We start from the raw sequence: 13,752 nt of genomic DNA on the forward strand, positions 1-13,752 counted from the left end.
CAATATTTCCTATAATACTTTTTTCTTCTGGATTTTTTTTTTTTTTTTTTTTTTTACATTTTAAGGTCAATATTATTAGACCCACCAAGCATGCTTTTTTATAGATTGTCTGCAGAACAAGCCATCATTATGCAATAATTGTCCTAATTACCCTAACTTGCACAATTAACCTAAGTAACCTAGTTTTGCCTTTAAATTGCACTTTAAGCTAAATACTATTCATTCATTCATTCATTTTCTTTTCGGCTTAGTCCCTTTATTATTCCAGGGTCGCCACAGCGGAATAAACCGCCAACTTATCCAGCACGTTTTTACGCAGCGGATGCCCTTCATTTTCTGGGAAAAGCTAAATACTAGTACCTAGTAAAATATCATGTCATCATGGCAAAGATAAGGAAAAGAAATCAGTTATCAGTCATTAGAAATTGCAAATTTCTTGACAAAATCTTCTTTCTCAGAAAATAGGGGGGGGGGGGGTATGTACAGCAGGGCTAATAATTCAGAAGGGCTAATAATTCTGACTTGCTCCGTAGCATGTAAATGTGTAAATGCCACAAATTTACATTATGTCTGTTATGTTTACATTAATCACACAATATGGTTGAAAAATGGTCATTTTAGCAGATTTTTGGTATAATTTCCAACATTTCCTCTTCCAATGATTCATCAAACATGAACAAATGAAGTTTGGTATCACTTTTTTTTTATGGTCCCTTTAACGCATTTTGTTTAAATTAAATTACATTGCATCTACATGGCAACTAATTCTGATTCGATTATAAGTAGAATGATTGGTTGGGGTTAGTGTAAGCTGACATATACTTGCAAAGTTTCTTTTCATTCATTCATTCATTTTCTTTTCAGCTTAGTCCCTTTGTTAATCAGTGGTCGCCACAGCAGAAACAACCGCCAACCTATCCAGCATATGTTTTATGCAGCAGAGGCCCTTCACTGCAACACTGGGAAATACCCATACACTCCTGCCAATTTAGTTTTTTCAATTTACCTATGGCACATGTCTTTGGACTGTGGAGGAAACCGGAGTACCTGGAAGAAACTAACTGACCCTGCCAGGGCTCGAACCAGTGACCTTCTTGCTGTGAGGCGATCGTGCTACCCACTGCGCCACCTGCAAAGTTTCTTATAGTCAGCTAAATGTCTGTTGAAGGTGCTTTACCAGGAGAAATTAGGTAGATAGTTTACTAATACTCAAATGAGAACTAATTAACTTTCAGTCAACAAAATGTGCAAAAGGGACCATCAAAATAAAGTCTTACCTGAAGTTTAATCACCTAAAACAAAACATACAGCATTCATGTGACACTGAGCTACATTAACTAAAGCAGAAGAGTGAACCTGAAAGCACAGGTCTCAAATTCACTGAATGAATCTACAAACACTTGGTGCACAATGGCTTGGTGCATTTGATGGTATTGTTTTTGTGATGGGGTAAGATGGATGGGCAGGAGTAAAAGAAAAAAAGACATCAGCAGTTGTGTCTTTATATGCGCGCCATCTGTGGTACATTGAGTAATGGAGTACTGTTTGCAATTATCTCTATGCGTAATAACATCCAGCTAATCGCTCAGTTATATAATTTACTGCTCATATTTAATCCAAGCGCAAACTCTCCCTCACTTAGAGTTAGATTTAGACCAGGAGTGCCCAAACTTTTTCTTATGACAAGCCAAAAACCAAACTTGGTTGGCTGTAGGCCGAATACCAAACTGTATTTATTTCCTAAAATTAAAAAATAACTTCAAAACATTGCTTTAAATGACCTAATGCTAAAAAATCATAATGAACTTATTGCAGTAAAAACGTAAAGAATATCCTATTAACAACACAATGGAGTTTAATGCTGAATACACTAACCTGCACCTGCCTTGATTTGCACGCCGATGTCTTGTGCATTGCCTCTGTCTGTCGGATGACAGTATTTACATTTTTAAAAAGTCAGGTTCATTTACAAAACAAACATACAAAATGTTACATTCAATTTCGAAATGACGATCTCTGTCAACGATAATCGAATGGAATGGTGGGCCAAATCAAAGGTTGCCATGGGCCAACTTTGGCCCGCGGGCCCTAGTTTGGGCATATCTGGTTTAAACTGTTTGAATATTAAATAATTGCAATTCAATTTCTAATTCATTATTACACATATACATATATTAAAATTGATATTATTACAAAGTAAAAGTTATCTTTTATTACGTTTGAAATTACATTTGAAAACAAAAACTGCATTATTAGTAGCATTAAAAAAAAAGATTACCGCTGTAGCTGTCACTAGCGACTGGTGTCTCTTTATGTCAGTCATTCACAGTTGGCTTTTATATTCATATGTTGAGTTGAAACCCGGCAGAAGTGTTACTGTCAGATGCTCTTGTTTGTTGTGTTACAGGCTCTGTCCACCAGGAGGGGTAAATAAACCAGCAAAAACTGAATGGGGTAGAGTGGAGGGAAAAAAGAAAAGAGAAGAAAAGAAAAATAACAGCACAGGCCCAATCAGAGAGCCCTTTTAGTCTTCTGAGAAAATCTCTCACTGACATAAAGTACAGACAGGGTGGAGAGTGTTATTCCAACCCATTTAGACTCCGATCAGGTTCTCTCATTTTTTTTCTGCCATCCTTTCTCTTCGTCTGAAATCTGCCCTGAAAGCTTATCTTTTAAACACACAAACCTCCGTTCCAAAGAGGTGTTGCTGTATCATTTGAGAGAAAAGTTGGGGAAAAAAACTAGAAAAGTTTGGGTTTTATTTTTTTAAAGTGTTTTGTGATTCTCTCTATGAGTTTGACAGACATTAAACTTATCCTTAAAATAAGTTGTCATTTGCTGAATTGCACAAAAGATAGTTTGTGTAACAATGAAAGATCTGCCATCATTTACTCATCATTACCAAGATTTTTTGAAAATGCGACAAACCTGTAACCATTGATTGCCATTGCCATAGTTTTTTTTTTGATGAACTATCTCTTAGGATTGTAATTCACCCCAAAATTAACATTTTGAGTACTTTATCTGTCATAATTTTCTCATTATCCACTTGTTTCAAAAAGTTAATTTATTTTGATAATAACAAAAGAAGATATTTTGAAGAATGTTTATACACAGTTTAAACAAAGATAGGTGACGCAGTGGCGCAGTATAGTGCTGTTGCCTCACAGCAAGAAGGTCGCTGGTTCGAGCATCGGCTGGGTCAGTTGGCATTTCTGTGTGGAGTTTGCAATTTTCTCCTCGCGTTTGCGTGTATTTCCTCCGGGTGCTCCGGTTTCTCCCACAAGTCTAAAGACATGTGGTACAGGTGAATTGGGTAAGCTAAATTGTCTGTAGTGTATGTGTGTGAATGAGTGTGTGGATATTTCCCAGTGAGTGGTTGTGGCTGGAAGGGCATCTGCTGCGTAAAAACATATGCTGGATAAGTTGGCAGTTCATTCCGCTGTGGCGAACCCAGATTAAAGTGACTGAACCAAAAAGAAAATGAACAAATGAATGAATAAACAAAGATATTTTGAAAAATGTTCATACACATTAACAATTTTGCCATTTCTCCTACAATGAATGTCAATGGGGTGGCACGGTGGTTCAGTGGTTAACAGCACTGTAACCTCACAGCAAAAAGATCACTTGTTCGAATTCCAGCTGGGTCAGTTGACATTTCTGTTTAGAGTTCACACGTTCTCCCCATGTTCGTGTGGGTTTCCTCTGGGTGCTTCAGTTTCCCTCACAGTCCAAAGACATGCGTTTTAGGAGAATATGGTAAAAAAAAAAAATTGAACGTAGCGTATGACTGCATGTGTGAGTGAGTGTATAGGTGTTTCCCAGTGTTAGATTGCAACTGGAAGGTCATCCACTGTGTAAAACATATGCCAGAATAGTTGACGGTTCATTCTGGTGTGGTGACCCTTGATAAATAAGTGACAAAACCAAAGGAAAATTCATGAAAGAATGAATGTCAATAGCGGTTTCCAGCATTTTTCAAAACATCTTTTTTGTGTGTTTAACAGAAAAAGAAAACCACATAAGCATGCATATTTGCTTTTTGTTTTGTGGGTGAACTATCTCTTTAAAATGAGGTAAAAGTCTGACTGATACTGTTTGCATAAGGACTACTGAATGTCAAAATACACCATCCGCATCACTTATCCTTCTAGATAATTGATAAATCCCGTGCACATAAACACTCATTTAAGTGTATCCTGCACCCTCCAACCCTGCATAATGAGTCTAATTAAGACGGCTCTGACAGAATAGTTCAGCCCAGACCGCTGGCGTACAGAAGGCCCGAACAGGAGAACAAAAGCATCTTTGTGAGTGATTAGAAACACATTTTCATCCCTCTCTCCTTCCCCGATCGTGCCAGAATGTTCAATTCTGCTACAAACAATCAGTGTCAAACGTTTAAAATAACATCCAAGAGAAAAACACTGGTGGACATGAGTAATGTGTGGCTTTATGGCTAGATGTTTCTTGCAGCTATCTTCAGGAAGTTCTTGTGAATAAGCATTGTTGTACTGTAGCTACTGTCCTGTGATTCATTGTTACGTGAATACCTTCTTTCAATCTATCCTTTATAATCCTAAAATGCTTTTCCCACTCTCTTTCTACGCTAAATCTTCAGTAGCTGTTTTTAATTTCTAAATTTGGCACCCGTTGGCAATTTCCTTAATGAGCTGACAAATCCTATTTTTCACTGACAAGATGGTGAACTGAGTTGACTGATATTTTCTGATTGTCCAGGATTTCAGCCATAAAAAACAGAAGTTGTTGGAGATCTGTGAAAATGCCATTAATTCCTTTAAGTACCTCCAAAAACCCAGCCGTCTACTAAAGACAAATGTGCATAATGTCATGAAAAAAAATTCACAAAAAAATCTGTCCTCATTTACTCTTCCTTTACTTGTTTCAAACCTTTGAGTTTTTTTATTCTGTTGAAAACAAAGAAGATATTTTGAAGAAAACCAGAAACACAAACATTGAATTACATATTATTTGTTACCCTCAGTGGTTATGCAAACAGCATAATGGGTAATTCAGTCCTTTAAAGACACTGAAATAGTGAATTGGTAAACTTAAAGCCCTGATTTTTACCTTGTTGGAAATTCTCAAGAATATCCTTGATGACAAAGTTATGGCTAAGAAACTCAGTAAAGTCCATCACTGTGGAAGAATTTAGAAGAAGACTTGAGCAATATGACGGCATCTTATTCATTTTACATTATATTATACATTACATTGCACATTTGTTATTGTTATGTATTGTTTACTTTTTATGCTACTTTGTTCCTAAATAATGCAGTTGAGGGAGTGATAGATTTTTTTTTTTTTTTTAAATGTGAATCGGGACCACAAAACCCAAGTCTTATGTGGCATGGGTAATTTTTTGGTTATACATGACAAAATTATTGCTTTATTTAGTCTTATGTGGCATGGGTAATTTTTTGGTTATACATGACAAAATTATTGCTTTATTTTTATAAGAAAGTTATTATTATAAAGTACATATCATGTTTCATTAAAATATTTAGTAAATTTCCCCTACTGTATTAAATATCAAGTGTCAATTTATGATTAGTAATAACATGCATTCCTACAAATTTAAAGCTGCAGTATGTAAGTTTGACACCCGGTGGTTGAACTAGGTATTGCACTCCTGGATCAAAACGAACACAAGGGCAGGTTGCCAGATTGAGCACAGGAGGAGCAAGTCTCAAGTCTAAAGACTGATTTAGACTGTGTTCTAAATAAAAGCAACAACTCCTGATATAAAGTATATTTTCCATATCAAAAGGAGTTTTTGTCCTAAACACCTTGAATTGATAACTTAGAAGTGGCTTCTTTATAGTTTACCTCAGATCTTAAAAATAAAATAAACCATTTAAAGTTGAACTTTAGAGCTAAACATATCAGTGTTTCAGCATGTACATTTTATAATGTTAAAGAGGGTTAATAAGTATTAAATACATTTTAAATCTTACCATTTTGTAAGTGAGTGCATATTATGTGCTTCTGATTTCTGTTGTGTTTCGTCTGGTGCAAACTAGAGCTGCACAATTAAGTAAAAAAGATTGCGATCTCGATTCGACCCCCTAGACGATCTTAATACAACATTTCTACGATTCTGCCAATCATATTTTCAAGTTCAGGAGAGAAGCAAAGGCGGCTGCACGAGTCTTTTCATTGTTTTACATACATTGCTCAACAGCATGGACACCTCCAAATAATGTTGAAAGAGTCACATACTGTATTTATAAGGTATAATTCACCTAAAAATGTCATTTCTGTCTTTGTGTAATGCTGTATTCGCAGCCAGGAAATCACACGTGACGTGAGCTGCTGACCGTGAGCTGTTATCACAGAGAGGGTGTGCGCATCCCCTACTTAATGATAGACGCGTGCGCGTCTACTTTAGTGAAAAGAACCTGCATATGCTGTGAATAACAGCTAATAAAGTTGTAACAGTTTTTCTCAGTCGCTGTGGTATGTTTCTCAAAACACTAGTGCATTTTTGCACAACAGTTAATGCATTTCTCAAAACAATTAGTGCAAACTGCAAAACCTAGATGATAACCTGCAAAAGTGTGTCACATGCTCAAAATGGATAGCTCATTCCTCAAAGCAAGTATTCAAGTCAATCAAAGTGTCAGTATCATCAAAATGGAAAGTCCTAACACCATTGTTTATGAAGATAGTCAAATGGCTTTGTCATGTTTTCATTAGGACAGTTTACTCTGGACACTTTTTAAATGCAAAAAAAGTCATATTTTTTGACACTTCCTGAAAATGCTCAAGACAGCAATATATACTATTTCACAGCCATTTGAAAACTACAGTAAAGTTAGACATCACCGCATTTAGTGAGGTATCTGAGTACAAGACACTGAATATGTATGTTTTACATTTTTACTGCACATTCTTGCTGCAATTCTAATTTATTTACAGCATTGTGCAAAAGAATAAACACACCCTTATTTACAACAAACATAAACTTTCTTTGGGTAGAGCTGTGCACAGCTGTACAATATTGCAAAACATATTGGAACTGAACCTAGAACATACACAGCTCTGTAAATCATTCATGAAATTGTTCAATTTTTAAGACATTTTCAGGAAAATAAAGATTTAAATGTTTTTATAAAATTTGCTAGACAGATTTTGATAACTAGTTCAACATTTTTGTATGTAATGACTCAAATAATGGAATGAGGACTATTATTTTTATATGGAATGATTATTCAGCATTTACAAGTTTAGTTAATTTTGACTAAAATGACATAAGCAAATGGTAATGTTATAAATAGCAGAGAGTTGAATGAAAGCAATTGATGCATGTCCAAAAGCATTTGCAATTTGTTGGAAGGAATGAGAAACTGCTACTAGGATGTGCACAAATGGCTAATTGTTTTGAGAAATGCATTAACTGTTGTGCAAATGTAGTGTTGTGAGAAATGCACCAAAGCGACTGAGAAAAACTGTAATATTCAGTTTGTGGCACAGAATGATCGTTTGAGAGCCGGAGGCGAAAAATGAACAACACTTAGCAATGAAAATGAAACAGAAAGCGTGCACATCATTCAAATAATCATTTTGCATTTTAGATTGCGACAAGCATTTGATATGTTATTTTCTTTCATAGCGAACACTCAGTTGTGCATGAAAATAAATGTTTACAGTATTAGTATAACTATAGCATATATAATGTTGATTTTACCAGTGAATTAAATGGCCTAATATTGTTGTTAATGACAGATTGCAAGCATAGGCCTTTACCTCACACATAATTCAACATCAGAATTATTATAAGTAGAATAGAATTATTTATAGAAACCAGTAGACCTTCACATAATACAGTTTTCAGTTGCTTTGGTGCATTTCTCACTACACTATTTACATTTGCACAACGGGTAATCCATTTCTCAAAACAGTTAGCCATTTGTGCACATCCTAGTAGCAGTTTCTCATTCCTTCCAACAAATTGCAAATGCTTTTGGACATGCATCAATTGCTTTCATACAACTCTCTGCTATTTATAACATTATCATTTGCTTATGTCATGTCAGTCAAAATTAACTAAACTTGTAAATGCTGAATAATCATTCTATATAAAACTAATAGTCCTCATTTCATTACTTGAGTCATTACATACAAAAATGTTGAACTAGTTGTCAAAATCTGTCAAGCTAATTTTATAAAACATATTTAAATCTTTATTTTCCTGAAAATGTCTTAAAAATTGAACAATTTGATGAATGATTTACAGAACTGTGTATGATGCAGTTCCAATTTGTACTGCAATATTGTTTACAGTTGTGCACAGCCAGCCTGATCTCACGAGAAAACGTAAGTATTTTACGTTTTGCCAGTTTAGTGGCTAATTCGTACGAATTCGTACAAGTTCAGTCGTACGAAATGGTAAGATTTTAAAAAGGAGGCGTGGCACCTGACCCCACCCCTAACCCCAACCGTCATTGGGGGATAAGCAAATCATACTAAATTGTACGAATTAGATCGTACGAATTCATACGAATTAGCCACTAAATGAAAAAGTTACGAATTGCCGTGAGATTGTGTTGGCACAGCTCTACCTAAAGGGAGTTTATGTTTGTTGTAAATAAGGGTGTGTTTATTTTTTTGCACAATCCTGGGAATAAATTAGAATTGCAAAGAGCATCTGCAGTAAAAATGTGAAACATACATATTCAGTGTCTTGTACTCAGATACCTCACTCAATGCAGTGATGTCTAACTTTACTGTAGTTTTCAAATAGCTGTGCAAATAGTATACAGTGCTGTCTTGAGCATTTTCAGGAAGTGTCACCAAAATCTGACTTTTTTGCATTGAAAAAATGTAGAGTAAATGTCATAATGAAAACATGGCATGGCATGGCAAACAAAGACATTTGACTATCTTGTTCATAAACAATGGTGTCAGGACTTTTCATTTTGATGACACTGACACTCTCATTGACATCAATACTTGCTTTTGAGGAATGAACTATCCATTTTGAGCATGTGACGCGCTTTTGCAGGTTATCAGCTAGGTTTTGCAGTTTGTACTAATTGTTTTGAGAAATGCATTAAATGTTGTGTAAATGTGTAAATGTTGCGAGAAGCGACTGAGAAAAACTGTAATATTATTGTTGTTTTACCATTTGTTTGAGAAAAAAAACAATAATAATAGCCAACTCATATTAACCTTTATTTTACATCTACAGAATCGTGAGAATATTGTGATCTTTATTAATTTTCATTTTAGCCAGAATCGTGCAGCTCTAGTGCAAACAGCCAAATTGTTCATATCTCATCATGAAGCGTGTTGTTAGGACAAGCGGTTACAATGTAACCTGCTCACAATTTGTCATTTGTGCACATCCTAGTAGCAGTTTCTCATTCCTTCCAACAAATTGCAAATGCTTTTGGACATGCATCAATTGCTTTCATACAACTCTTTGCTATTTATAACATTACCATTTGCTTATATCATTTCAGTCAAAATTAACTAAACTTGTAAATGCTGAATAATCATTCCATATAAAACTAATAGTCCTCATTTCATTACTTGAGTCATTACATACAAAAATGTTGAACTAGTTGTCAAAATCTGTCTAGCAAATTTTATAAAAAAATTAAATCTTTAATTTACTAAAAAGTTTCTTCTAAATTGAACAATTTCATGAATGATTTACAGACCTGTGAGAGTTGTAGGTTTTGTTCCAATATGTCCTGCAATATTGTTTACAGTTGTGCACAGCTCTACCTAAAGAAACTTTATGTTTGTTGTAAATAAGGGTGTGTTTAATATTTTGCACAATGCTGTGAATAAATTAGAACTGCAACGAGCAAATGCAGTAAAAATGTGAAACATACATATTCAGTGTCTTGTACTCAGATACTTTGCTCAATGCAGTGATGTCTAACTTTACTGTAGTTTTCAAATGGCTGTGAAAATAGTATAAAGTGCTGTCTTGAGCATTTTCAGGAAGTGTCACCAAAATTTGGCTTTTTTGCAAAAAATGTACATTGACATACATGATGAAAACATGACAAAGCCATTTGACTATCTTGTTCATAAACAACGGTGTCAGGACTTTTCATTTTAATGACACTGACACTTTGATTGACATCAATACTTGATTTTGAGGAATGAACTATCCATTTTGATTATGTGACACACTTTTGCAGGTTGTCAACTAGGTCTTGCAGTTTGTACTGATTGTTTTGAGAAATTCAGAAATGTACTTGTGTTGTGAGAAATTAACCAAAGCCCCTGAGGAAAACTGTAATAACCTCATGTGAAACTCTGAATCTGTCTCATTATTATCATTAACATATTATGGTATTTTTATGCTTTAAAAGAGTCAAAAACTTACGTACAGCACCTTTACATGTGATTTCCTCAGTATTTTGATTTGTTTTGAACCCACAGATTCCAAATATTCAATAAGTTGTATATGCCAAATTAATATCATACTCTAACAAAGTGTACATCCATTGAAAACTTATTTATCAGCATATTTTATTTATTTTTGCATCATCAGCTTTTATGTAATGAATAAAACTTAATAATAAAAAAAAATCACTTGTGGTTTTGTGGTACATGGTCACAAATGTTATTTTAGATGTTACTGTATCATGAATTTTCTCTTGCTATCTTGTCTGATGGAAATGTAAAAGTTGTATTCATTGTATTTTCTTTTGAATATCAAACAGGTATGGAATAACATGACATTTTTACAGTACTAACGACTGTTCGTGCACTGCTGAGCCCGTCTGGGCTACATTTAAGCATGCAAGACCAGATAAAATCTCATGTCTCCAAGGAACCATGTATTAGATTAAGGCGTACAGGTGCACTTTTCAACCATGAGCAGAAACCAAGAAGAGTGGAACCTAAATGTCAGGTTAATTACTAGGATAAAAAAACGCTATAGCACTGCATATCATTGACCGGTCAACAAACACTGGCAGAGGCACTGGGCATCTTAAGAGTGCTGTGGCATTTGCAACAAGCCTATATGGGATTTAGTAGTAGCTTAAATGAAGGTGTGGACATTACTCCCATAACTCGTCATCAAAATTAAAATACATTTCATTATATTGTGTTTGTATGACACAAAAACAAGGCCCAAGTTTGCACAATGCTTGTGTGTACCGATCTGATCCTATGCGAGTGCATGAAAGTGTTGCATTCCCTTTACATGTGCAAAGCATTAGCAAGAAACCACTAAAACACACACAGAGAGAGGGGTGATGAAATCAAAAAGATTTTTGGAGCTGACACATACATAAATGAATTTAAGGTGGAATGTGCAAAATCATGCATGCCTTCTGTGCAAATTAAAATGAATAAATAAATACCAACCTATCCAGCAAATGTTATACGCAGCAGATGCCCTTTCAGCCGCAACCCATTACTGGGAAACACCCATACACACTCATTCACACACATACACTATGGAAAATTTTGACTTACCCAATTCACCTGTACCACATATCTTTGGACTTGTAGGGGAAACTGGAGCACCCGGAGGAAACCCAAGAGACCATGGGAGAAAATTGCAAACTCCACACAGAAATGCCAACTGAGCTGGCTGACGCTCGAACCACCGACCTTCTTGCTGTAAGGCGACAGGACTACCTTCTGCGCCACTGCATTGCCATTACTTAATTATATAATTTAATGTTAGATTTGTATAGATAGATAGATGGATGGATGGATGGATGGATGGATGGATGGATGGATGGATGGATGGATGGATGGATGGATGGATGGATAAATAGAAGGACGGATGGATAGAAGGACGGATGGATGTATGGATGGATGGACAGACGGACAGATGGACAAACAGATTGATAGATAGATAGATAGATAGATAGATAGATAGATAGATAGATAGATAGATAGATAGATAGATAGATAGATAGATAGATAGATAGATAGATAGATGGATGATGAATGGATGAACAGACAGACGGACCATTCATAAATGTATGAATCCAGCCATCCATTCATAAATGGATGGATGGATTAATGCACATTATTATATTATATTATATTATATTATATTATATTATATTATATTATATTATATTATATTATATTATATTATATTATATTATATTATATTATTGCGTTTTCTGTTCGAGTGTGTGTGATGTGCAGAGTGTATTGAGTGTAATTGTAGCGTACAGGCATCCTTCGCCAGCAGGGAGTCACAGTAATCAGACTTCAATGTCATTTCCTGTCGGGCAGACTCGATCTGACTGAGTAAGTGCGCGCTGCTGCTGCTGCACGAGAAAACACTGACGAGCGACTCAACAACTTCATCATAACTGGAAATTAACTAAATCTGAGAGGAAAACCTTTTTATAACTGTTTACATCTTATGTTTCTTGTCTCCCACTCGCGTAGTGAGAAACGGCACACTGTTTTATTCACTTTACGATGTTTTCTGTCAAGTTTTTCTGACTTTGGGAGAGCTTGAAGACGAAGATAAATATCTTGATTTATACAACGCTTGATATCACAAAGCAAATAAACAAAAGAGGAACAACGAGTGTCAACGTTGATGTAAATAAAGCAAGTTTAATAGTTGAAGAGAGAGAGATACATGAAGAGAAAGAAAGGACTTTTCCCCCGCTGAACGGGACACTTGAAAGTTTGTTTTGCGCGAGCATTAAAAGATGCATCACTGAAACAACACTGGTTCCGAGCGACCATTGCAGGTAAGACTTTTGGACTTTTCTTGTTTGACGTTTGTGTCATGGTTGCCTATAAAGTGGACCGTGGACACGTTCAACAGGTTTGAGTGAGTTTCAGCAGGAGCGTGCAGAGACTCGCCACAGACAAACCACAGCATGAAAACTAACAGACTCATGTTGTTTGTTGTTTCGTGATTCATACACCATTATAAGGAATTTAATTCTTATTAATGGAGTTTTTAGTTGCTATAAAGCTATTTAATCATCTCACGACCTTCATTTAAGAGGTAAAAAAGTAATATTTTTTCAGCACATGATATTTTAATTAAAGTACTTGCACGCTCGCCACAGGAATGCCATGGTTTAAACATTAAAACAGTTTATTCCTTTATTTAGCTAATGCTTTCAATCTTTAAACCAGTGAGTTGAATCCTAGCACAGCAGATATTGATTCTGTTTGGCAGCATTTCTCAACATCGTTGTGGCATTTCAGTTTTTTTTTTCTTCTGCCAAGCATTATTTCCCAAGCCGCTGGTGTTTTTAAGTACTTTGGCCCACTGACATAAGCTGAACAATAGCAGGGTGATAGTGGGAACAAGGACAGCTGTGTGTTCACAGACCTGATTTCATAAGTGATATATATATATATATATATATATATATATATATATATATATATATATATATATATATTCTTTTTTTTTTTTTTTTTGCAGGGTAATTTCTAGTCACCTGGCATCTGGGTCCAGAACAGATGTCCAAAGAGGACCACAGCCATAGTGCCAGCCCACCCGAACCTCCAGATGGAACCCAACCGGAGAGACTGTCAGATGAAACTGTCTCAAACCCAGGTACAAGAGACACTAGCAAACTATTATTTTTAAATGAAAATCTTTGGATGATTACCACTCAATCACATACAATAGCTAATAAACTCTGATTGTTGGCAGCCATTTAAAGTTGGCTTCTTAGGGTCTATTTACACTACAATAGGTTTTGCCTGTTCATTTTCATGATAACAGTGTTTTGGGTAATGTAAATGCATAAT

The 13,752-nt window shown here is 35.4% G+C and overlaps 1 protein-coding gene across 2 annotated transcripts in view; it reads left to right on the plus strand.

Moving 5' to 3' along the window:
* The first annotated feature begins 12,206 nt into the window (after window positions 1-12,206).
* Window positions 12,207-13,752, plus strand: part of mdfi (MyoD family inhibitor) — a 62,911-nt gene continuing 61,365 nt past the window's right edge. For both annotated transcript variants that reach the window (XM_087273695.1, XM_087273696.1), the window contains exons 1-2: window positions 12,207-12,728; window positions 13,421-13,555. In XM_087273695.1, the coding sequence (XP_087129821.1) occupies window positions 13,459-13,555 (97 nt within the window). In that variant the 5' untranslated portion in view covers window positions 12,207-12,728; window positions 13,421-13,458. The remainder of the gene's footprint in view (window positions 12,729-13,420; window positions 13,556-13,752) is intronic.

Source organism: Danio rerio, chromosome 11 (assembly GCF_052040795.2).
Source record: "Danio rerio strain M-AB ecotype USA chromosome 11, GRCz13ab, whole genome shotgun sequence".
Lineage (NCBI taxonomy): Eukaryota > Metazoa > Chordata > Actinopteri > Cypriniformes > Danionidae > Danio > Danio rerio.